This window comes from Struthio camelus, chromosome 20, assembly GCF_040807025.1.
Source record: "Struthio camelus isolate bStrCam1 chromosome 20, bStrCam1.hap1, whole genome shotgun sequence".
NCBI lineage: Eukaryota > Metazoa > Chordata > Aves > Struthioniformes > Struthionidae > Struthio > Struthio camelus.
This window is the reverse complement of record NC_090961.1, coordinates 5,220,420-5,245,361: the sequence shown is the minus strand read 5'-3', so window position 1 is coordinate 5,245,361 and position 24,942 is coordinate 5,220,420. Positions and strand designations below refer to the sequence as shown.

General features: G+C 60.6%; 1 protein-coding gene across 8 annotated transcripts in view; it reads right to left on the bottom strand.

Moving 5' to 3' along the window:
* Nucleotides 1-24,436, bottom strand: part of RALGDS (ral guanine nucleotide dissociation stimulator) — a 58,942-nt gene extending 34,506 nt beyond the window's left edge. For 3 of the 8 annotated variants that reach the window (XM_068915147.1, XM_068915151.1, XM_068915152.1), the window contains exon 1: nt 24,312-24,436. In XM_068915147.1, the coding sequence (XP_068771248.1) occupies nt 24,312-24,329 (18 nt within the window). In that variant the 5' untranslated portion in view covers nt 24,330-24,436. Of the gene's footprint in view, nt 1-1,225; nt 1,364-2,917; nt 3,055-11,214; nt 11,759-24,311 lie in introns of those variants that run through there. The other 5 variants (XM_068915141.1, XM_068915144.1, XM_068915150.1 and 2 more) reach the window with 4 other exon arrangements.
* Between the last annotated feature and the right edge of the window lie 506 nt (nt 24,437-24,942).

The following is a 24,942-nucleotide window of genomic DNA, read 5'->3' as shown; positions in this document are numbered from 1 at the left end:
GGGGCTGCAAGATGCTAAGCTGCAATGGCACGTTCATCTGAAAAGCCACGTACTGCTGGATAGCAGGATAAAATAGATTTACACGAAGGCTAGGTTTAATAGAGAGTTAGTTCAGTGCCAAAATAAGATGGAATAGATTTAAATACCAGATTCTGGCAACAGTGAAGCAACAGTATGGTGCACAGCAAGCATAACAGCAATACCACGAGTAAATAATAGAGGTTACTTAAAATAAGAAACCCAGTTCAACAGGAACAATGCCCTTGAACAGGGGACACGGAAAAGGATGTCCCAACAATGGTCCTATACCTACTTCAGCTGGACAGGCGTCAGGGCAAGCACACATCACAACGTGGGCACGGCAGCAAAGGCAGGCTGAAAGCCACCGAAAAGCTGACTTGATTTGAAGTGAGGAGTGAAACCTTGGTGGCAGGCTCCGGCGGACGGAGAAGTTGACGTGATTTAAAGCGAGCAGCTGGGAGAGGAGACAGCGGGCCCAGAGCGAGGGCTCCAGCGCCGGCGGGAGGAGAGGAGCTCCAGCACGGGCACGTCAAGAGATGGGAGCCTCGTGGCAGCCGGGAGACGGACCAGGACCAGCGCTTCCAGGTTTCCCTGACACTGACTTCGCGGTGTGGCCCCAGCCAAGTCATTTGGGCCCAAACTCACCTCTGTCTGGGCTGGGACACAATGAGCAGACGTAAAAATATTCCACTTTAGTAGCCTGAGCACATGCTTACTACTGATGTCTACTGCGGGAAAGTCAGGAAAGGAGCCTGGCAGGAGCTGGAAAGGGAAAGTTGCAGCATCCAGACCCTAAGCTGAGCGTTATACAGCTGAAACAAACAGTAACGTGGATGAAAAGTCAATTAAGAATTGTAAAAGTCTTTTAATATTCCCAGGTATTGTTAGCCACTCAGACAAAGGATGTTTAAAAAAATTATTTCCCCCTTGGTAATGACCACTTTAAAAGGTTTCCGCTCGGCATTGTTTTAGAAAGGGAAGTTATTTCAGAGCATCTCCCAATGGCCAGCAAACCTCTTTTTGTGCTGTTTTTTTGGCGTGGAGGAGCAGCGTTCCTCCAAACAATACTGTACTCTGGTGGCCGAGGGCCAGATTTATCTCTCAGCTACAGTGGCACAAACCTCAGCAACCCCCGCCGAGCGCCGCTGAGTCACACCGCGTCGCCGCGTTCAGCCACAGCGCCGCTGACCCTCCCGATTTTTACCTCGAGTTTCATGATTTATGCTGTTTTTCCTTAAATTCTTGGCTCCAGGGATCATGTTGAGTGCCGAAGAATTTCAGTTTTCATTACAATAAAAAAGGTCACCCTGTGAGCACTGAAACTACTCATGTCTTGTTTCCGATGGCTTTGTGTCTTGAGGCGGTCTTTGGTGCCTAAAAATGTACGAACTGAGAACGAAAATGTTTTTGTGGTTAGAGCGTTTGTAAGAAGCATCTCCCACGTGGATTTTCTGGTGTCTAATAATACATGAACTCATGCTACAGATGTTTTGGGGCCTTTACAAGATTTTTTTTTTTCCCTTCTGCTCAACCATCTAGTTGCATCATATTTGCACTGACTTAATTTTATCTGCGAGACCTCTGCCAAATTTGGGTGAAGCAGGCCAGCAGGTTCAGAAGTTATTTGGGCAGAGAGGACACAGACAGGCAGACACCGTGACTGCATTAGCCTCATTTCAGGAGGAAAGCGGATTTTAAGAATTTCTTATCCCTCCTGTAATTGCAGGGAAAAGCTAGAAACCATGCCCGGAGCATCAGCAGGAGGGTCAGGAGCGAGGAGGTGAGTGAAAGCCGCTCACTGAGCCGGGCTCAGCGGGATTCGCTCGGTGCCCGCAGGCCAACAGGGCACCCTGGAAATTCAGGTTTGTTGCATTTCCTAAAAGGAGCCCAAGATAAGTTAAGGAGGGGCTGGAGGGGCAGGCGCAGACCCCCTGCCCCGGGGAGCAGGGGGGAAGAGGTGGAGCTGCGCCCCGCATGCCTGCCTCCCCCTCTGCCAGCTGGGATGCTCCGGCGCTGCGTTTCAGCCACCCCTCCGCCCAACGCGCGGGGAAAGCCTGGATTTCCAGCTGCTTTTGATTCCTCCCTGCTCGACGCGCAGCGGGACTGGAAGGGATTAGTCCCCGTTTCCTGGCCGCAGCAGGCTCGCGGGGCTGCCGAAGCGACCCACTGCCTTCGGGACCGGGGCCCGCCACCGCGGCGCGGGAACGGCGGTGCTGCCGGCTCGGCAGCCCCGAGACACCTTCGGGACCTCGCGTCGCGGTGACGGCCAGCTCCGTCTCGCCTGCCCTCGCCGCGAGCCGGTGCGCCCCGAGCCCGCGCACGCACCTCCCAGCTGCCCTGCTCACTCGGGCGCAGGGATGCGGCTCCCGGCCCCGTTTCCCCTCCTGCTTCAACTGTCTGCAGCTTCCCACTTGCACCGAATTTCCCCGACGGGAAGTGGAAGCGCTGAGTCTGCCAGCGTTACAAGGGACGTCGCTCGGCATTTGTTTCCCTCTTGCTAAGATCGCAGCCAGCTGCTGCCGAGACCCTCGCACTGCTCACCTCAAACAGCTCCCGGTCAAGGGCCTCATCCTGCCAGCTGTCATCAAAAGCCAGCAGCATCTAGCCCCAAACTGCAGAGTGCTTTGGGCAGATGGTAACCGTCAACAAAACAGGATCGGGGATTCCCCGTTCCCAGACTGCCAAAAAGAGCACTGAAGACGCAAAGGTGCCCAGCTGAAGAGCGCTGCTGCATCCCCAGCGCGAACCAAAGGGCTGGGAGAGAAGCAAGGAGTGGCGCAGCGACCCAGGAGACCCAGCAAGAGTCTGCAAGTCAGATGACTCAAGAAAATCAACAAATAAGCCTTTGGGGTTCATAATATCAAGATTTCATTTTAAGATAGAGGAAATTTCTTACCATAGAGTCACAGAGGAGTATCGGCTTCGGAAGTGCCGCTAACGACCATCGTTTGCATTGAGGTAACACCTGAAAGCCTCAGCCGTGGACCACAATACCACCACGGGCTGCTGTGCAAAGAAAGCGCTCCTCTCTCCAGACAGTTTGCATGACTCCACACACATGACTCCAGGAGCTGGGAGTTAAAAATATCAAATATCACAAGTTCTAGCCAACTCAAACCATCAGACCGCCTGTCCCTTACATTACAGCATCGTCATATGACGAGAGCCCTAACTGTTCCTACACTGGATAGAGGGGTCTGAAGAAACATCTCCTGAGGGCCGAGATGGATTTCTTTCAGCAACGTTAATACTGAACACGTGCAATTACAAACACTCCCAGGTAAAGTTAGACAGACAGCAAGAGTGAGCTGGATTCTGCCGTTCTCTGCTGCTCGGGCCGTAGCGTTTTACCACCTCACGCCGAAATCAGAGAGGTTATTTGCATCAAAACAGCTCAGAGGCTGAATCAAGCTGTTGCAGGACAGAGCTCCTGGCAGGATAGTTTCTTAGTGTTACTTAAGGCCTGCGTGCCCAAACTCAGCTTTAGATGGGGGACACTAATGCACAGCGAGAGCTAGAGGACCCCAGCAAGGCAGCACGTCGACTTAGGAGAGGCGCTAAGAGCAGGCTAAGAGCAGCGTGCAGCCTTTTCCATCTCCCCCCGTGCTTGGTGCTGGCATCTTCCTCACCAAGGGGCCGTACGGAGGGCAACCTCGTCCCCGGGCCAGCTCAGCTGCAGGATGCAACGTGGTAAGCCGCAAGATGGACAAGGCAGCAGATGCGGGCGGCCCCCGCCGCGGCTCCCGGCTCGGCGCGGGGAAGACCAGGCAGCCGCGCCGAGGGGACCCCCGCGTGCTCTTGCAACGCGCGCCCCCGTCCCGCGCGGACATTGCCGCCTGCCTGGACTTGCCGTATTTGAGGGCAGCCGGGCGTTCGCGCAACGCTGGCAGCCCGCGCGACAGCTGCTTTCTATGGGCCCCGCTCGGAGCCCTGATGCAAAGTGACAGATGACGGGAAACGGTATTGACAGGCCCTTATTGAATGTAACCGTTCGGAGGCAGCTGCTCCGCTTCCAGCGCCCCACAGCCGGGCTGCCGTAATCGCGTTGCCCGGCCCCGGCACGCAGAAAGGGAGCCAATTACTCCCTGGCAGCACGGGGCCCGCTGGGACCCCATTACGTGTCCTCCTCCTCCTCCTCCGTACCCAGAGCAGCGTGAAACGCCTCGCCAGGTTGGATGGACTCGTGGTAACGCCAGAAGAATGAAAAATGAGAGCAGAGGGAGAGACGGGAGGAGGCAGAGAGCGGGGAGGAGATACCGTTGTGCTCGAGAAAGGGAAGTGCGGGAGGCAGCTCCTGGGCGAGACACGTGTCCTGCAGAGCAAAAGCTGCAAGGGAAGCAGGCTCCTGCGTTACCCTCGGATTTCAGACACGGAGAAGCACGTGCTAGACGATGGGAAGGAGGAAAAGTAAAGTGACAGAGGAAAGCTTTAGGATGTAACCTTGACCATAAAGTCATGTCACTCTAGCTAAGGAGCTAGAGTTAGGGGGCAATGCCACCAAAGTCAATGGCTTTGCCTTGATTTACACTGGTAGAGGACTGGCACATGGTATTTTTTGCAATTTTCCTTGCAATTTCTGCTCTGCAGCTAGTGCTAACAAGGCTGGCTACAACCAGGCCATTTGTAAAAATACATCAAAAGCAAATCGATTGAACAATTACCGGAAATGTCAGCTCCTTCCCCATTTGCAATACATGGAAAATTAGCCTGGCTTTAATTGCACCGATCGCTCCTTTCCAGCAGCGGCGAGAGTCGCTCAGTCGATTCCCGAGCCGGCGGGCACGGAGACCCCGGCACCGCCGACGCCGGGAAGGGCCGGGCAGCAGCGTGCGCGGACACGGAGGTGAAGCCTCCAGGCGCTTTAGCACCCGCAAACCAAACGTGGCAGCTATCTGCCATCATAACCCTTTTCCCCATCACTTTAACCCAGGGTAAACACTTGATTTTAAGACAAAATCCACGCCACCTCTCCGCTCCCAGCAGGGTTTCTCCTGAGCCATTCCCCGAGGTTAATGAAACGCATCCTGCACGGGGGCACCGGCACTGGCGGGGGCACCCCGCAGCACCGAAGCAGGAGCCACGGACCGGCCCGAAATTGCCCGCGTACACGCAAACAGGGCGCCGACGGGCTCGGGTCTGCCCGCAGCCTTGCTGGTCCACGTCCAGGGAATCCCAAGCCTTTACACCACTCTTGGATTTATATCCCTGGTGACGAGAAAAGAATCCAATCTGGGTGACTTTTTCCACAGTTTCTAGCTTTCTCTGAAGACACTGAGCGATGATTCACCCAAGGAGGAGGGAAAGAATTTGGCCAAGGGTAAGGATAGAGGGATTTGTTGTTTTTGACTGTAATCGTGGCCAGGAAACAGTCCCAGCTCTGGTTTTCAGCTCCTCCCTCTCGATAACATCTACCATGCACAGGCAGTGGAAAAGAAACAGCCTTTGATATAAACACGACAGAGTCTTTGATTCATTATGGGGCTGTTTGCAGCTATCGGTTCACCCGAACGCTCGGCGCACGGGTTTAACCGATGACAGGCGCAAGCACCGACTCCCCTGCCCTGCACGGCCCCTTGGCAAAACATTTCCGCCGCCGCCGCGCGCAGGCAGGCGGGCGAAGCCGCGCGAACGGAGGCTGCGGGGCAGCACGAGCGGGGCGAGAGCTCGAGACCCTGCACCCTTTCCAGGGCTGAACCACCGGCAGGTTTTCACCGACAGCCTGGGAAAGCGAGGCGCTCACGCGGCAAAACCCACCCGCTCACGGCCTGGCTTGCTCGTCTCCAGCCCGAACGTGTCTGCTGCATCCGCGCTCCAGGACGGAGCCGAGCGCGTTAAGCAGGAGAGGGAGAGCGTTTTGGATGCACAATTTCATGCTTGACCAGGGAGGCTCGTTCCCACCCTGCTTCGAAAGGTCACTTCCCAGCTGCAAACTCCACCAGCCCCTGCCACGCAAGCGCTCAGGAGGGCGCTGCAACCTCCCGTGCCGGGCACGGGGCCCCCCAGGCCCAGGGCAAGTGCCCCAAACCTCCCGCTGCATTGCATGGCTATAAATAGGATGGTTGCCATCCCCAGCGAGGGCCGCGCTCACCGAGGACCGGATCGAATTCCTGCCCCCGGGCCGCGCTGCGCCGCAGGGGACGCGTGCCAGCGGGCTGAGCTCGGCGGCTGGCTCCGCGGCCCGCTGACTAAGTGGGCTCCAGCAGGTTTCTTCACCCCCTGATGCATGGGAAATAACAGCATTGCCACCTAGACCTGCCAGGATTAATTAGCTGACATGTGCACATCACTCCGAGGTGAAACAGCGCTACAGATAGTAGCTGGAAATTAGTAGCTCTTTACCGCTGATCTGAAAGTTTTTCTTCTCTGCACCAGAGGACAATGTTAAACTCAAGGTGGCTGGGTCACAGTCAGCTAAAACACTTAAAGCTCAACTGAAGGAGGATCCTGAATACGGCAGGGAACAACCCCACGCCACAGTAAACCTGGGAACTCATCGCTTGTTCTCATCTCCAGCTCCTCCGAGCCTGGCGCTAAGGTCAAACTTAGCTTTTATCTTCTCTGATATTCTAGTATGCTGGGGAAAAAAAATAATATTAGAAGAATAAATTAGCATGTGAAATGTAATTTAACCAATTAGCCCACTGGAGTGGAAAATATTTGCTAACCACTTTGAAGTGAAACCTACCGCATGCATCGGGACGTCACAGAGGAAGAGAAACCAAGGAAGGAGAGAGTGCCTGGACAGTCTCCAAAAGACAGCAAGTGCCTAAGCCGGGGCTCGGTTAACGCTCTGCCTCCTTTGCCCCCACCGGATAATTTCCGTTTTCTTCTCGCTCTTCTCCAGAGCTGCATGAACGGTCACACTCGGACACCGCTGTGCTAGGTGGGACTAAAGGCAATGCCACACCACCCTCTCAATTGCCGTTTCCCAGGCGTGGGAAACAGGAGCGTTTCATGGCACCTTGCTCTGTGATACAGGGCTGGGCCGGCCACGTGGCATCAGTCGGGGACACCGGTGACACACAGCAGCCCCGGACTGTCCTGCTGGGCAGGAGGGATGCGTCAGGGTTGCGCCAGACCCGTGCAGGGCAGAAGTGCCCCGGCACAGCGAGATGCACTGCACCGTCCCACCCAGCCCTGCGGCTCCGGCTCCCCAAGAGCGGATATTGCCAATTAAGCTGATAAAACAGTACGCCATAAAGCTCCATCATATTAGAGAACTGCCCGAGATGCCACAAACAGCCGTTATATCACTTGCAACAGTCCATTCATTGATTTCCCCATTTCCCAGATATAGAAACTGTTGCTCTTTTATTAGCAAAGCTTTGGAAATCCCTATCCTTAATAACAAGAGAGGCACTCTGGGAAATTTTGCAATTGCTTTGGCTGAATTACGAAAGGGAGGAACTGACAGCACCAACGAAAGCTAGCGGGGAAGGCAGAAACGAGACCAACGCTTGCCACCACGTGGGGCGGCCCGAGCGCCCATCCCAGCCAACTGCCCCATGAACTCGGATACTGCAGCAAAGTCTTTCCATCGTCGCCTGTGACGGGTTACCGTCTGGTTGTAAAACGCTCCCGAAAGGGGTCCCACTCCACCTCAGGATGAAGCTGTTTGCAAACGTTCACGAAAACCAGGAGTCAGACAGGGCAACCCATGTCCCTTCTCCCGGGGAAGGGGGCGAGCCTGGATCCCGCGTCCCAGCGGAGCGCCCCGATCCTTCCTTCATCTGCCTTCCCGGCTCTCCCTGCGAGCCCAGAGTCCCCGGGAACCCCCCCCCCCCCCGAAAAGAGGCCAGTTGGGGCTGGAGTTGGGGCATGAGGAAGGCCCGTTTTCGAAGCAAGCCCTTCCCACAGCTATGACCCAACGGGCGATGGAGACTGATGGACGGGATCCTGCGACAGAGCGCAGCTGCCGTTACGTCCGCACCATGCCTTTCAAACACGGCGCAAGCCCACCGCCTTGCCCTCCACGGGGCGCAGCCAGGAGCCGAGCCCGGGTAAAGGCCCGGTGGCGCCTGGCTCATCGCTGTTACTACGGCAGGACTCCCCAGGGCGATGGAAAATACTTGTCCGACTTCTCACCCACGAAAGCAAACAGGGTCGGGATTGCAGGAACGTTTCTGGCCGCTCTGGAGAGGCGGCCGGCTCCGGCGCGTAACGCGGCACACGGGCACGCCGCGGCACGCCGCGCGCTGCTCCTCGCCGGCGACAGCGCCCAGGGAGCGGAGGCAGGGAGGGAAGGCTTGGCGCAGGGGCCGCGGGGCGTCCAGGAAAGCAGGCAGCGCGCCGACGGCACGATCTCGGTTTGCGAAGGGCAGGGAAGGACCGAGCCGGGTTACCGAGCCCTCGCCGAGCCGCAGACGCGCCGGCTCGCCCCGAGTTTCTCGGGAAAGAGCAGGAGGACTCGCGGCCGGGGGGGTGACTCAGCCCGGGCACGCGCCCTCCGCGCCGGGAAACCACGGGCTCCCTTTCCCTAAAGGTGATCTGGTTTTGTCCCTGCCTCCCGCAGAGCCGCGTCTCGCTTGCGATGCTCTTAGCTTTATTAGCTCTTTCCCCGTTTGAAGCAATTCCTGGGCTGGGGAAACGGAGACCCTCAGCCTGCGCTAGAGCTTCCTCCGGGCGCCAGCACCCACAAGTCCCTGTGCGTTAAGAGGGTCCCTGCGCTCCTGCCAACCTGCTCGTGCCACCTCTCCGGAAAAAGGCAACTCATGAGCCTGACCCTCCTCGATTACGGGGTGGGGGAAACGCCAACACGCTTCCTTCCACCCGGACCGAGGTCACGCCTTGGCAAAAGCGATGGCCGGGAGAGCAGAAGGTGCCCGAGCGGGCGCAGGTAGGACGGGACAAGCTCTCCCCGGCCGGGAGAGAAATCCGGCAGCGCTGAAAGCGGAGTTTCCCCATTGCTCCGCGGAGAGAGACGCGCCGCTCTGGACTTCCCCGCTGGAGTTTCCCCCGCGGCGCCCGTTCTGCCAGCCGGAGGAGGCGGCAGCGCCGCGGGGGCGCGCGAGCGGCGCCCGCTCCCCCCCTTTCCGGGGGAGACGGAGGGAGGGAGCGAGCGCTTCCCGGCCCTGCCGAGCAGGCGGCCCCGGGGCACGGCGGGCTCCAGCCTGCCGCCGATCGGCGCGGCGCCGCCGGCTGATGCTCAGCCGGCCTCGGCTTGGGTGGAAAGGGGGATGCCGGAAGGAAGCCTGCGCTGCCAGTGCAACCTCAGGGTAGTTCAAGTTTCCGTAGGGAAATGCTAACCCTTTCCGTCCTGTTCGAAGGAACGGATGCCCTAGTAGCGACGCAAGGGCTGGGCCGGGGAGATCCTGCCGACGGGACGGGACGCCCCAACGCATCCGATCGCTAAGCGAAGCCTCGCAGCGCCTGCAGCCGGCTGGGACCCAGCAGCGCCCGAGGGGTTAGGAAAACAAAAAACAAAACAAAACAAAACAAAAAACCCACACAAACCAACCTATAGTACAGCGCACAACCCCCTAAAATTAATTTTCCTCTCTGCAACAAAACCGGCAGCGAGGTCAGCGAGCGGAGGTCGTCCCCAAGCACGGCCTCCCGCGCCCAGCCCGGGCGAGCACCGCGTCCAGCTCTGCCCCCGCGCAGGCGGCAGCCTCTTCCCGCGGCAGGCACAGCCCGAGGTTCCCCGGGTGCCGCGCCAGGAGCCGCAGGGAAATCCAGCGCCAGCTTTCGCTGCCGAGGAACGGGCACCGCGCGGTACGAGCCTTGAGAAACCTCCTCCTTAAATCGAGGTTAGGGAGAGCAAAGGAGCCAGCCTGCTCGGGACAGGTCCTCAGGAACGGCCAAGCTCCCAGCTCTCCTAGGGAGGCAACGTCCCAAACGAACAGGCCAAGGAAAGGGAAAGGATAATTGGCTTTGGGGGCTAATCTGGCAACGCCGCCTGGGAGGAAGGGAAGAGCCTCCGAGCCCCGTGTGCAGAACTGAAGTGGCCTCCTACAGCTGTAACACCCCTTCCTCCATCCGCTATTCACCTGCCTCGTCCCCTATTGCAGCCTCCCCCCGAACACGCACGTCGCAGGCTCCTTCCCAGCCCCGGCAGGCTCCCAGCAAGTCGCCGTTCCCTGCGGAGACGCTCGCCGGGCTGCTGAGCCGGGCTCGGGCTCGCCGTCCCGCCGGGATCCGATGCACCATCCTGCGCGAAATCCTCCCTCCGAGGGAAGCGAGCTCATTTCTGTTTTGTCATTTCAGCTCTTTAAACGCATAGATAACGTATAAGAGAAGGTAACATTAAGTGTGATATATTAATTGCTCGTCATCAAGAAAATTTAGATTTAAGGCCCCTGCAGCGACCATACAAACACTGAACACACATGAGCTTTCCCTGTTCTGAAATCAAAGGAAGTTTTGCCTTAAATTGCAACAGAATCTGGATCACGTCCAAACTCCTCGCACAGCGGGGACGCTCATCGTTCAGCCCGGCTACCACCCACAAACCTCTGGAAAGCGCTGCCCCTATTTCAGGCTGTTCAACAGCTTTATCACACGGCCCCCTTCTTCCACAGTCAGATTTGTGGTGTATTTCTGCGAGGGGCAGAGTTAAGGTGACAGCAGGAACCTCCACTGGGGCATCTCTGATCCAAGCACGTTTCCAAATCGCTGCCCCAGTGCTGCCTCCAACGAGAATTTTTGCTTCATGGACCAAATCCTACGTTGCTGCAGCTGCAACACAGCAGCAGGGCTTGCAGCAGAGCGACCGAGAGCAGGGTCCGAGCCCAGGCGAAACAGCAAGGGCTGGCAAGACAGCGGTCAAGGAGGGCACGGGAGCGGAGTTCAGCCTTGCAGCTGAACCTGCTCTGGACCTTTCGCACCCCCCAGCCACCCCAGGACGGCAGAGACACGATGCACGCATGCAGCAAACACTGCCTCTTGCACTGAGCGACACCGCCAGCCCTGTAGCGCTTAGGAACGCTTCCCCTCCCTCCCAAACTCCTCCTTTCATTCTGCTGCTCTGGATTTTGCAAGTGCAAGACGCAGTCTGCCACAAAATGCACCGCTTCGGAGAGGAAACCGTCACATCTGGAGGCGGCGCCGGCTCATGGCACCTTCAACTTTGCCAGAACTTCACCACCCCGAGGACGGCGCTGGGGTGGGGTCACGGCGCCTCTCTGCCCTTCGCACACCCACCCCGTCCCCCATCCCGAAAAGCAGCGGGCAGCTCGCTCGCCTTCCACTTACATCGTCATCCTGGACGCTCAGGGGGATATCCAGCATGCACATCTGCACGGGCTGCACCAGAGCCTTCTGCACGTTGAACAAAGGTTTCGCCTCCATCTTCCCAGGGATGGAGGGGCTGCTCATCCTCCCGCTCGCTGCCACCGCCGCTCCTCTTCCAGGAGGAGGTCCAGCCCCGCAGCCAAGCAGATTGGAGAGCTCTCGCTGCTCAGTTTTGTCAGCACATCTTGCCAGCAGCTGCTGCTTCTGCAGCTCCGAGAGGTCTTATTTCCTTCCTTGCAAATCAAAGAGCAGCAAGGAGCTGCACCAAGAGGCTGTGTGTGCGCGTGTGTGAGCAAGCGCGTGCGCGCGCGTGTGTGTGTGTGTGTGTATGTGTGTGTATGTGTGTGTGTATGTGTGTGTGTGTGTGTGTAGCCGGCAATGCTCTTGAGGTCTGCGAAACAGCCCTTTGCAAGCGTGCCACAGCACGCTGCCTTCCCCCAGCCTCTCCTCCCTTCTCCCAGGGCGCGCTCGGAGGCTGGCTCTGGCTGCCGCTCTGCACCGGCGCAAGGCTTTCAGCCTCATCGGCATGCACGGCACTCGCAAACCCTGAGCATTGTCTCAGAGACACAACAGGTCCTGCCTGCTGTTGATTTCTGATTATGATCAAGCCATGTCTGGAGCGGCTACAGCGTTTCCCTCCGCCTGTTGTGGCAGGCAAACAAGCAGAGCTGGAAGGATGGCAGGGCGGGTGTGCGCGTGAGACAGAGCATGAACGATCTTAGCCGGAGCCTCCCCTTTTCTTCCCTTCCCTTCTTCCAGCCCTGCTTCGCATTGTTAAGGCAGTTGCAGGCGAACGCCTTCCTATACTCCACGGACCACAGCGAGGCTTAAATAATTCACATCCAGAGAGCCCTGGGGAATCTTACCGTTCTGGAAGAGCAGCGCGCCAGTCAACGTGAATATCGGTGAATATTTTGTGCACAGGTCAATTCTGCACCGAAAGTTTCAGCCAGGTGAGCTGGGCACCAGGTGCCTTTGCAGCACAGAGCCGGCTACGGGGGTGAACGGGGGCTTCGCGGAAGGGAGCGCGGTGCAAAGCGGCGGGGGGCTGCCACGAGGAGCGTCGCCCTGCAGGATTCGCGCCAACGGCGGCGGACGGGAGAGGGTCGACACGGAGCGACGCACGGGCATCACCTGCACGCGTGCCTCGCGCAGAGGTTACTGTCCTCGCAAAGAAGAGCGGATCCCTCGGCCACAGCCGCGGCGTGCAGGGGCCGGCCGGGGGGAGACCCGCGCCGGCGGCAGGCGCCTGGCCCGGCAGCAGGAACATCTTCTCCAAGACCGCAAGGCCGCTCCATGCCAGCAGCCGGGGCCAAGTCCGTGGGCCATTTCTCACCTCACCGGCTGCAGCGACCAGGCTGAGATAACAGGGAGAAACGTCCCAAATTGCTCTCTGCAAAGGAGGTGGAAGAGGAGCATCCTGGCAGGGGACACCAGGGCCAACGAAGCACCCAACAGAGAGGTGTCATTAAAAACCAGGTCTCAAGCAACAAAAAGCCGCCCTGGCCCTCAAAAACCGGAGCTCGTACCCGTGCAGCAGCCCCTTCTCGCTGGGCCCAGCAGAGCCGGGGGGACGGGAGAGGGCGGCACCGGCGCTGCTCTGCCGAGAGGGTCGGTCACGCCGGAGCGATCCCGCGGGGGCACGGACAGGGCTCCTGGAAGTTGCTCGGGACATTTTAGGGAGGTCTCCACGGCCACGCTGGCGGGCACCGCTTTGGGGCTGCCCCTTGCCGCGGGCGCAGAGCAGAGGCCGGAGCGATGCAGCCCTTCAGTGGGCAGCGCTCGCGTCCCGGCTTTTCCAAACCCAGCGGGCGGCACGCGTGGCCAGAGGAGCCCGGCAGAGCCGAGCACACACGCGCCCCCAGCGCTGCTTGCAGCCGGAGCTCCGCGCTGCCCCAAAACGCCCGGTCCGGGTGCAGGAGCGCTTCGGAGCCCAGCCCGCTGCCTCCAGCCATTTCCAGTTAAAAATTTATTTATGGTTGGTTTGGCCCTGCCTGGTCTCGTTGCAGGCTTGTCCATTAGCTCCGGTTCCCGCAGCGCTCCTGCCCTGGCGCTTCTCCTGCAAATTGGACCAAAGTTTCAACCACCAGAGGAGAAAGGCTCTCCAGCAGCTCCCAGGTAGAGAAGGGCAGGCAAACAAGACGAGCGATTTAGAAAGCCCGCTCCGTCAGCTCCAAAACTCTAGGTGACCGCCTAGTCACCGCCACCCAGGAGGTCCCCGCCGTCCTGATCCCCCCAAATCAGCCAACCCCAACGGGAGCCGGGCGAGCAGCCGCCGTTACGGGAAAACGCGACGGCACGCGGGCACGCTCTCCTGGGCCACCTCCCAGCTTCTGCCTGGCAGCGTTTTGGGAACCGCCGGGCATTTTCAGGGCAGAGGGAGAGTGCCACAGCGCGGGAAACCCCCCGGCACGGAGTCACCGCCCCACGACACACATTACGCTCTGGTGACTCAAAACGATCCGCGTCCCCACGGATGACAGTCCCACGTTTCACACTGCCGTCACTGGAGATGAAATTTGCCCCCAGCGTGGGCAGGACCTCGAGCTCCGTTTCCAGCAAAGGTGACTCAAACCCGAGCTTGAGCCTCGGCCCCAGGACACTCGACCTTCCCACAGCAGCACACCAGCAGAGCCCGGCTCTCCAGTAACAGCTTTCCAGTAACAAGCTGGGCTTTGCCAGCCTGGCATTGCACTTCCCAATGAGCAAGCGCCTGTGGAAGCGATTGCACCAACAATTGCACCAACAATTGCACCAACAATTGCACCTGGGAAGGACACAGATTTCAGACTCGAGCAGGGACGTCTTTGAGGACTGCGGTTCCCAGGAAGCCGCTCCCTAACCTGCCCACGTGCCGATCTTTCCCATGGGAACAGGAGCCTCGGCACAGGAGGTGGGGATCTGCGTGAGTCCCATCGTTTTCTGTGGCTCTGCCGGTCTCCCCCGGACCCTGTGGCTGCCTCAAGGGAGGGACAGCAGAGGTTGCTACATGCTTTTGGCACGGGCCCAGAGCCCAGCAACCTCCCACTATAAAGATCCCAAAGAGACAACCCTTCTGGAAGAGTCACAAAGCACGCAGGAAGACTGTGAAGGAAAACAAAACTTCAAGTGCAAAGTCCCAGGAGAGACCAGCACCAACGGGAGCTGAGGAGCTCCAGCAGCACGAACAGGTCAGGTGAAGGAACAGGCTCTCTGGAGAACCAGCTCAAACCAACAGCAACAGGACAGAGACGGGGGGGCTGGTGGGATGCAAAGGTCTGTTGTGCATGGCAGGCTTCAGCCCAGCCACCCAGATGCTGTCGGCATTCCCGTTGCCTCAGGGCTGGTGTGAAACCTTCCCACACCCTCCTCACCAGGAGCCAACTCTCACACATCCACCCACCAGTCCCCCCCGACCTCTACACAAGCCAGTGAGGAACATAACGGTCCCTCAACAAAAATCTGCAAGGTGGCTTTGAAGAATTTCCCATCCAGAGACTTTCAGCAGCAGCAGCAGCAGGCAAAGACTCCCCCGGCATCAAACCGGCCTCCAGGCAGGGCGATGCTGCCCGCCGCTGAACGGCAGCCTCAGCCCACCTACCTCTCCTGGCTGGCACAAGTGGAAACTGCGTGCTACGATCCGGGATCCTCCGGCAACAGCAAAGCACCCTAAAGGCACCACCCGAAAGGCAGCGGAAAACCCATCACCACAAGCAAAGGCGCTGCCAGAGCCCCACGGCAGCACGTGGCAGACCCCCAAGCCCGAGACACCCTGCACGGCCTGGGGCGGAGGAGAAGCTTCCCCGTGGAGTCACCTTGCCCCAGCTGCCACTTCTGATAGAGAGGGAAACCCCTGCGCTGCCACTGACGCTTCCCCATTTCATTTTGCACGGGAGCTTTATTGTTTCCCGCAGATCCAGCTGAGCAGATAAAGCCCGTCAGGAGACCAGGCTGCTTAGCAACCACGACTGGGAAAACTGTTTTCCAGTAACAGGCTTGGCAGGAACAGAGCAACGGCAGGGCAAATAGCCTGCGATCCCTCCCCATGCTGGATGCGGCCCGCTCCCAACTGCTTTACCGCTGCTCAAGAGAGGGGGAGACCAACTGACGATGGGATGGGACGTGCATCCGCTCCTTAAGGCCCAAACAGCCTTTCCTACCCTGCAAGCACGTTGTTTCAGGCACACAGCGATGGACCACGGTTGAATCTTTGCATAGCTGGACACAGGGTTCGGTGACAAATCTACGCGCATGCGAACTTTGGTGCCTGGCGTAGCTGCGATGGTGTGAACGGAAAGCTGGTGACCGACCTCTCTCACCACACAGATCACTTCTTGCGTCAAGTGACTCGCTCACGGGGGCCAAAACCCACCCGAGTCGGCCGACTCCAGCACTTGATGAAGTCGAGCATCAAAGGCTTCCATGAAATTAAAGAAATTCCACAGCAAAAGACAATGGCGTGTTTGTTTTTCAAAGGAAATTGCAACTCTAGGTATTGTCTGCAAGCCCAAACATCGCTGCATCCTGCGCGTGCATGGGAACACCGTACTTGAGAGAAGCGGTGCAAAAACTGACTGGTTTATTTTCACTGTGTGAAGCTGATAGAAAGGCAAGGAGGAAACAAAGCAGCACGAGGAGCGAAAGGCAAATGGAAAATCCCCACAGTTCTTCTCCTTTGCTGCTTACCAGTAACAGAAAGAGGAAATCTGCTTTAGAAAACACAGAAATCCCAACCTGATGGCATCCCTGTGAAGAAAGCTGGCATTTACAGAAAGCTGGCATTTACAGAAAGCCTACAGGGCAGATTTAGAAAGGCGTTCACAGGCCCAAAGATGTATGCGGATGCCCAGTGGGACCTACAGAAGACCATAACCTGGTAGGACGCCTGTTTCTCGGTGAAAATCAAAGGCGGTTTGGTATCTAGCTCAAAGGTGCTTCCGTATATCCCATTAGATACCTACCTATCTCGTCCCAAATGAGTTATGAGAACAAATCCCATTGATTTTTAATGCCTACGTAACCAGGGAACGCTTCTGAAAATACTCATCGAGGTACATCAACTCCAAAGCTCTGGACGTTCCTGCTGCTTCCCGCTGCAGAGCGGCACGCCGTGAAAGCACACCTTTGGTGAGGGCTGCCTTCAAAGCAAGGATGCGATTTATTTGCAAAAGCTGCCACTGTTCCCTTTAAGTTACGCTCCCAATAACACCCGCAGCCCGTGCTGCTTCTCGGGCCGCGGGAAAGCCCGCCCGGCAGGCAGCATCCCGCGCCGAATAAATTCCCGAGCTCCCCCCGAACAGCAACGTACGCAAAACTAATTTGCAGTCGAGCCCTCGAGAAGCACGAGATGATCTTTTAAATAGGTGCAGAGCACCAATTATCAACGCAAAGCGAAAGCTAACAAGCATTGAAAGGGGAATTCCTGCAATTTCCACACTGCCCGAGGGCTGGGAAACCATCCCGGACCCGAGCACAGCGGGAGCCCGGCCACGTCCTCGTCACCAGCCGCGGAGGGGCTGGCGGGCGCTCGCCCGGGCTCCTGGCGGGCCCTGGGCAACACCAGCAGGACCCAGGCTCCTAGACAGCCACCGCAGCAGTAGCAACCAGAGGTCTCTGCCCCGGCAAAGAGAGGCAGGACGCCCGCCGAGGGCCGTGCCACCACTGCCGACCCTCCCCGGACAGGGCAGCGATCGCAGTCGCGGGGCCTGATGGCAGAAGCGCTATTCCTGCCAGGAGCAAGACGACGACGCGGGTGCCTGCAAGCAAAATCCAGGCTAAGCGGAAGCAGGAGAGATGAAGGTGTACCTATAAACCAGGTGCAACACTCTTAGGTCTGGCCTATGCAGTGTTGGCCCACGTCTGGGAGCTCGTCTTAGCCCCGTTATTAGCGCAGCCCAGCGCCCAAAGGGCCGGCTCTGTGCAACATGCCCTGGAGATGCGAGCCAGCCTTCCTGCCGCATACACGGAGGTGCTGCAAGGAGGTGGCACACGGGTGCCACAGGCTGCACAACGCCTTTACCCGGAGCGCTCGCCGGGGAGAGCCGCCACCGATTCACCCACCTGGCAGAGCCTCCTGCACTGGGCCGGGCTGCTCCCTTCAGCACGTCTTTCCAGCGCTGAGACCAAGTTTAAATAAACCCAAACGAGGAGGTTCCTGCCCCCCTCGTCTCTAGAGACCGCTCGAGCCTGCGGGATGCCGTGCCTTGGCGCCTGAAGCGGTCTCAGCTGTTCGTGCCCGCTTCACCCTAGGCACGTGGCCGAGAGGTTACCCGCAGGTCCTCGCCACGGCTCCACGTCGCTCGGCACGAGGAACCACAGCTCAGAGGAACTAGATGAGGAGACAAGGCTGGGGCAGCGCGAGATTTCCAGCCCTATGCAGCAAGCTGCAGGCGACCCAGCCCTGCCTCTTCCCGCTGGCTTTGCGGGCTAGGGACTTTAAAAGACATTTAAACGTTTAAAGACATTTCCACTGTTTGCAGTCCCCTCTTTACCAGCTTGTGGTGGTCACTAGGAGGATGGAAACCGCTTGTTGCATGGCCATATTCCTGGAGCGGGCTGATTTTACTGGGTCACCAGATACCGTGCGTTCAGCAGCTCCTCTCGTTTCGATAGGAAACGGCCCGCTATTGCTTCCCGTGCCGCACAGGGAGCCGAGCCCTCTCGCAGGCCTTTCTGCCACCCCGGGGCCCTTCCCAGCCCTCTCCGGTGCCCAGCACGGCCATCTAGCGCCTGCACGCCGCACATCGGATGAAACTCAGCCCCAGAGGCCGCCCATTGATTTCCGTTGCCTAACGACAGGAAAGCTTTATAATCCTATTAACTAAACACCCTTTCAAGCAGCCCTGGGAACGGCGCGAAGGGGGGCCGCATAAGCGGCGCGGAGCCCAGCGCCCGGCTCTCACAGGTCGGGGGGTTCCCGAAAGTGGGGCTGCGACACCCGGGCGCCGCGTCCTGCCGGCAAACGCGGGCTCCGGCTGCGGAGCCCCGAGGCGGCCTTGCCCAGCTGCCCCCAGCTGCAAGCGTGCAGGATTTGGCCCCTGAAAGAGTGGAAAAAACATCACTTAATTTTCACCTTCCCCAAAAACATGACCGCCCTGCTGGCGCTCTCAGGAGTTGCCAGTCAAAGGAGGCGATGCTTTAGCCAAGACACCCGAACATCTCGCGGGAGCACGTGGATTTCCCTGAAACGAGGACACGTTTCAGAGCTACGCCCGTTCGCGGGACACCTCCAGATCGCATCTGTCCCCTGCTTTGCGATGATGGCCGACGCGAAGCAACCTCCCGTTTGCCCAGGATGTAAAAGCCTGGTTGTCCCGCCAGCCCCGGGGTCCCTGGAGCCACGCAGCGCTTCCCTGCGAGGGGGGGGAGAAGCCCCCAGGAGATGCTGCTAAGCAACATGCCGCGGGACAGGGCGCCTGGCTGATGCCTCGTCTCCCCCCGGCCCCCAGCGCCCAGGCCGAGGAGGAGGAGGAGGAGGAGGGAGGAAGATGCCTGCCTCTCCATCGGCGGAAACGCACGTCCTCCAGACGCTGGAAGCGTTTATCAGCGCCCTCTCCCTCCCCCTCGCTGCTCACTCGGCCTGCCGTTTCCCTGCTCAAGAGCCCCCCGCTCCCGCGGCCTCCCCGGGCTGCTCCAGCCTCATGCCACCGACGGATCCGTCCCGCCGAGCCGCTCCTCGCGCCCCTCGCTGCTCTTCCCGGCTTACACAGCGGCGCTTTTGCGCGCCTCGACCTCCGCCGCCCGCGGGAATCCTCCTTCACCCCGCGGCGGGCCGGACCCCCGGCGCTCCCGCCGCCCAGCCACCCCCTCCTAGCTGCTTCGGAGGGGAGCTGGAGGGCAGGCGAGGGCCGGCCGCGTCCCCGCTCCGCCGCCGCCGCGGACCCCCAGGCCGGAGCATCTCCGCTCCCCTGGACTCTCCCGCTGCCGTCGGCTCCTTCCCGCGGTGACCGCGGGACGCGGCGCCCGGCAGGGAACCGCGGCGAGGCAGAGAGAGAGCAGCAGGGCAGGAGGCCGCCAAGGCCGGCGAAGGGGCCCGACCTCCGCGGCCTCCCACCGCCCGCCCGGAGCCGGGAAGCCCCCTCTGCCTTGGCCAGGGCCTTTCAGAGGTGGCTTCCTGCCCGCAGGGCGCTCACAGCAAGGGAGCGGGAAGGGCGTTGGGATGGCGTAGAGGAGGCAAGATGCAGAGGAACAGCAGACGGGTGCTAACCAGACCCAGCTCTTACAGAGCTGGGTGACCAAGGCAAGGGGCAGCATTAGCTAGCCCGGGCCTGCGGGGCGGCTGCGACCGGGTTCACGTGGCCCCGCTGCGGATCCCAGGGCGGACGGGGGGCATCCCCGGGCTGCGCGGCGAAGCCAGCGAACTGCTCCTCCGCTGCAGGTCCCCTCCTCGAACGCAACCAGCAGCGCGTCCTCCCTTCGCACGAGCTCTGCCCCCTCCGCCGCGGCGGTCACCCCATCTGCGCCCCAGTCTCCTCCCTCCCTCGTTTTCTCGTCCCCTTCTCTCTCTCTTTCCTGGGTCCCTCAGGGAAGGGCAGACGGAGCCTTATCTGGGACGCCTCGACACGCCAGAGCTCTGGCTCCATGTCTAAAGCCTCTTTGAGCTTCTCCAGATCCCAGCCCCAAGCAGGGGGACAGACCAAGAGCGGGCTCCTCCGAGGACGGCAGGCAGGCGAGGAGCCCCTCCGCCGCGGGCCTTCTGTTCCCAAATCTCCCTCCAGCAAGGGTGGCGAAGGACGCGGTAGCGCAACTCCCGCCGTGCCCAGCTCTCCTACTCCAAGGGGCAGGAGAGGTCACCGGCCCGGAGCGCAGGACGGCGAGGAGCCCGGCGCGGGAGCCCAGCTCCGCGCTCGGCCCAGCTCTGGGAGCGCCGCAGGCTGTAAATGCCGGCGGTGGACAGACTCCCGCTGTGCTCCCGGGTCTCCAGGGAGCCGGAGCTCCGTCCATGAAGCCTGCGCTCCGCTGACACGCCGCTGCCAAGCCGCCTTTGACGTCAGCTCATCTCTGCAAACGTTGTCTTTGACCCACTGCCAAATCTTGCAACGCAGGGGAAAATCATTGAAGAAAGCGAACAGCCGGTGCCCAGCGGGGAGCCAGCTCCAAGGGTGCTGGGTGGCAAGGTGCCGAGGGTGCAGTCACAGCCAGGGCCGCTTGGGAGCCAAAGGGGCCCCGAGAAACCACTCAACCAAACAGTGCGAATCCACAGGGAAAACAGAGAGGCGAGATCCCGCCGGGTGTCACCGCGGCCGGGCACCGGCAGTCCAAGGAGGGAAACCGGTGGCCATCCGGACGCCGGTTCGGGGCTGCCGCAGGGCCACGCTGCCCTCGCCCATTGAAACGCTGCTACACCCGCCCGGACCCGGCGGCCTGCAAAGCAGCAGAGACACCTCCCCAGGGACTACGGACAGCAGGGACGCGTGTCTGCCTGTTATTTACTGCGCTCTAGGAAGAGCTGGGGGATGGGTTCACTGGGGACAGCGGGAACCAGCACGAAAGGGAGCTTTGAATCGAGGCTTTCTTCTGGCAGGAGGGACACAGTGACTGCCACGGCCTTGCTGAGGTCTCTCAGCAGCTTCACGCTTGGACCTCCCATCTCCTGGGACGGAGCCGCATTCACCATCGCCGCCCGCCACGCTGAAGCCCAGCGCAGCTCCTGCGAGCTGCGAACACCGAGCATGGCGGGGACTGGCTCCCGCGGAGGAGCCCAGCTCCGCGCACCCTTTCCGGGAGCCTGCCGTGCCCCTGCTCCCCTCGCTGTTCACCCTGACGAAGCCAAAAAAAGGAGCCGATAATTCATAGTGCAAACAACAGTGCCATCTGCTGCGCAGCCCGGCGCCGCGGCTCACGGCCGGGCGAGCAGAGCAGCGGCGCGTGGAGGCGGCTCCGCGCTGGAGACGAGGCGCAGACCCCAACCTGGAAGTCGCTACGGCCCCCGGCGCAGCGCGGCCACCCCAGCTCCGAGCGCCCCCAACGCCAGAGGACCAGCAAAGCCCCATCCCGCGCCGCCTGCGGAGCGCTCCAGCTGCATCCTCCTCCTCCCCTGTGCCCCAGCCCCATCCCCAGGCCTGAGGCACCCCCGCCGGCTCACAGCGACGCGAAAGCAGCCCACAGCTCGCCCAGCAGCAGCCCTGACGCCCCCCGGGGCTGCAAGGCTAGGGATGGCCTCTGGTTTGCGCAGAGAAGCACGCGACAGCAGGACGGGGGAGACCAGACCACGGAGAGTGTCCCAGACCCCATTTAGCGACAGCAACGTGCAGATGAGCAAAGCCAGGCGAACCACCCCCTTTCCCTGGTAGCCCCCTGCGCGCGGAGCGTATCTTCTAGCCTCTCCAGGCAGGGGAGGTGGCAAAAGCCAGCAGCTCCCAACGCCCAGCAAGCCTCGGCCAGCCAGGTGACACTGTCACAAGTTGCTCCTTGGGGGGAAAAAAAAAAAAAATTCCCAGATCCTGCCCCTAAATACCAACCACTTCCACATACACTTTGTCACCCTGGTATCCCAGGGAAACTCCTGGCAGCGAGGGCCAGCTGAAAGCGTGGTGACAGCCCAAGGGAGCTAATTTCAGTTTTGCACTCCTCCAGCCTCAGCAGCTGCGGGCAGCTGCCAGTTAACAACCCCTCTCCTCTGAACGACTGCAGTTTGGTGGCAGGTGAAGCGGTTCCTCTGCATATGCAGCCCGGAAAGCACGCCGGCATCCTCTGCGAGATGCGGGTTGCTATAGCAATGGGAAAGGTATCCGAAGCGTTATCCAGCATCGACTGATAACGGAGATTGCTTTTAAGATTATCACACGGGATCAGGACCCCTGCTTCTCAAGGTCCGCCAGACACGCGCCGCGCAGCGGGCGGCACAGTGGAAACACTGTGAAGGACTGGAAGAAAACACAATCCCAAAAACGCCCAGAAAAAGCAGAGCCCCAAAAAGCACCTCCTCCTTTTCCTCACCATAAAGAGACCTCACAGAGCAAACTGACCCCGAAGGAGAGAAATCGCGCTGAGCTACTGGATGTCAGATCAGCCATTAGAGTCACGCAGAGCAGAGATTTATCCTGGAGCCTGCAGCAGTCGCTGCAACCTCGGAAGCGACCGCTTCGCGTCCGACGAGCCCCGTCTGCACGCGCACACACATGCGCGAGTGGGAGCTGCAGATGGAGCAGCTGAACCACGCTGGGCAGGGACTCGCAGCTCCCCCCAGACCCTGCTGCCAGCTGGACTCTCGCTCACTGAGTACTTGTTGCCAACTCGCCTCGCAGCCGCGGCAAAGCGCCTCTCGCGCCACCGAGAGTTAACTTCAGAGCGGCTTCGGACACAGCTGCCTTCGCTGCCGCAGCTCAGACGACTGCAAAAGACTCTGATGCAAACTCGGTTGCAGCCTTGCTTGCCTGCACGCAGGGTCCCCACGGCCAGCAGACGCGCAGCCAGCCCTGAAAGCACTCACGCAACGGTCACCCCCTTCCCAAGCGCCGGTGGCCAGCAAGGGGCCGAGAGGACGGGTTTGCCACCTGCTCCTCGAGTCTTGCTTCGGGATGGAAGGCAGCATCTGAGGCGGCTCACGTGCAGGTTTCAGTTTTAAAAGCACGTCATCTAAGATTTACACAAACCTTTTCTTTCACGTGTCGCAGCACCCTGAGCAATACCTTGCAGCGCTTACATCAAAGAAGTGAAGAAAAAAAAAAATCCTTGTTTGCTCAGCTTATTTACTTTGCAGCACTCAGTTTTCCTAGTTGTTTGTGTGGGTCTTTCCCTTAGCAACCAAGGAGAAAAACATTTATGAGGCATGAAAAATGTAGCTGTGCAGCCCTAAGAACTGGCAGGGTGCGGCCGCAGCTGGAAATTCCTCTTAACTGGGAGTCAGAGAAACGACTGGACTTCGATGCGCTGAGCCCCAGAAACAACCCAGTAGCTCGTCCTCTTCAAAGAGGACGGGCAGAGGGAGCCAGGACTTCTGACCCGTGTCCCCGCTGCACCGCCGACGCCTGGCTCGTGACGAATGCCCCTGCAAGCCTCGGTTTACCTGCGGGTAAAACAGAGGCAGCATAACCGCGAACGGGGAAGGGAGGGCCAGAGTCGAGACCTCAATACGCCACGCGCGTCGCCTGTCAGATGAGACGCACAAGGGACGTCGAACTCCTGGACGCCTTTCTCCAGACAGCGTCACGCCTGTGGTTTTCTTGATCGCCCAGCGCTCAGCCAGGTTATTCGCCCCGGTCCACAACCGGGGTGGCCGAGCGACCTTGTTCAAGGTGACAGCCCGGTCCCTGGCAGGGCCGAGAACCGAACCCCAGTGTTTCGGCCGCCAGCCCCCATTTCCAACGAGACAAGCCGCAATCCAAAGCGCACGCAAGCCGGCACTAGCTCCTGCCTCGCACGCTTACCCCCAACAGAGCTAACGCAGCTTTTGTTTACAAGTCTGGCTCAAGGCAAACGAGGCCCAGGCTGAAAGGACCTGTTCGGCGTGGCAGGAGGCATTGGTACACTCATTTTCCAGTCCAAAAATGGATCCCAGCCCACTTTTCCATCACAGGATCAGCCCTTCCCCTTATCCACCCTCCGGGGCTGGCAGGAGCCGGCAGCGCACCCTTCCCCTCCCGTCGCCCCACGGCGGCGCGCGGACCCCGTCCCCCGTTAGCTGCGGGGCGCGAGACGGGCAGCGGAAAGCCTGAAGTCCGGGGGCATCGGGACCGGCCGAGGAGCCCCTCGCTGATGAGGCCGCTGGGTTTCGTCCCTCGCTTCATCCTCTCCGGCCTGAAAGTGCTGGTGGGTTTGGGGGGGGGGGCAGAGCTTCAGTCCACCTAGGTCCCATTGAGTTAAATCCGGCCTCGTAAATACACGGAGCAGAGACAGGGACCCCCCCGGCGCCCGGAGAGCCCCGCGCTCGGCGACGGCCACGGAGCCGGCTGGACTCTGCCCCGAACCGTCTCGTTTTCGCCCCAAATCCTTCGGCGCTGCTTCTACAGCCCCCCCCCCGCCGCCTGCGGGCTCGGGGAGCAGGAAGCCCCCCGGCCGCCGGCGCCCCGCTCCCGGGCCGGCCGCAGACGGGGCGCGGAGCGAGGGGACAAAGGCGCGGGGAGAAGCGCGCAGCTCACCTGGGTGTCGATCATCATCGTGCCCCGCGCATAGCCTCCGCCGGCCGCGCAGGAAGAGGCGCTCCGGGGCTGCGCGCCGCCGGGCTCAGCGCGCCTCCGCGCTGCCCGGCGGCCCGGGGCGCGCCGCGCCGGCCATGGGGGCCCCGCCGCCGCTGCCGCCGCCGCCGCGGAGCGCGGCCCGGGCTCTGCGCGCCCGGGAGAGCCGAGCGCGGCCGGCACCGCGCGGGGGGGGGGGGGGGGGCGCGGGGCGGGCGCGCCGCCTCCGCCGGCCGCCGCCACCGGGAAGGCGGGGGCCGCGCCCGCCTGCGCCCGAGCCCGCCGCGCGGAGCGGAGCGGAGCGGAGCGGAGCGGAGCCGCGCGCGCAGGTGGGAGCGCAGCTGCCGCCGGTGCGCGAGGCGCCGGACCCCGCGGGGCGCCAGCGGGTGATCACGGTGCGCATCTACCCCCGGGGTGCACCTCTACCCCCCCCCCCCCCCGCGATGCACACCTGCCCCGGGGGTGCACATCTACCCCAGGGGCGCTCATCTACCCCCCCGCGATGCACACCTGCCCCGGGGGTGCTCATCTACCCCAGGGGTGCTCATCTAGCCCCCCGCGATGCACACCTGCCCCGGGGGTGCTCATCTACCCC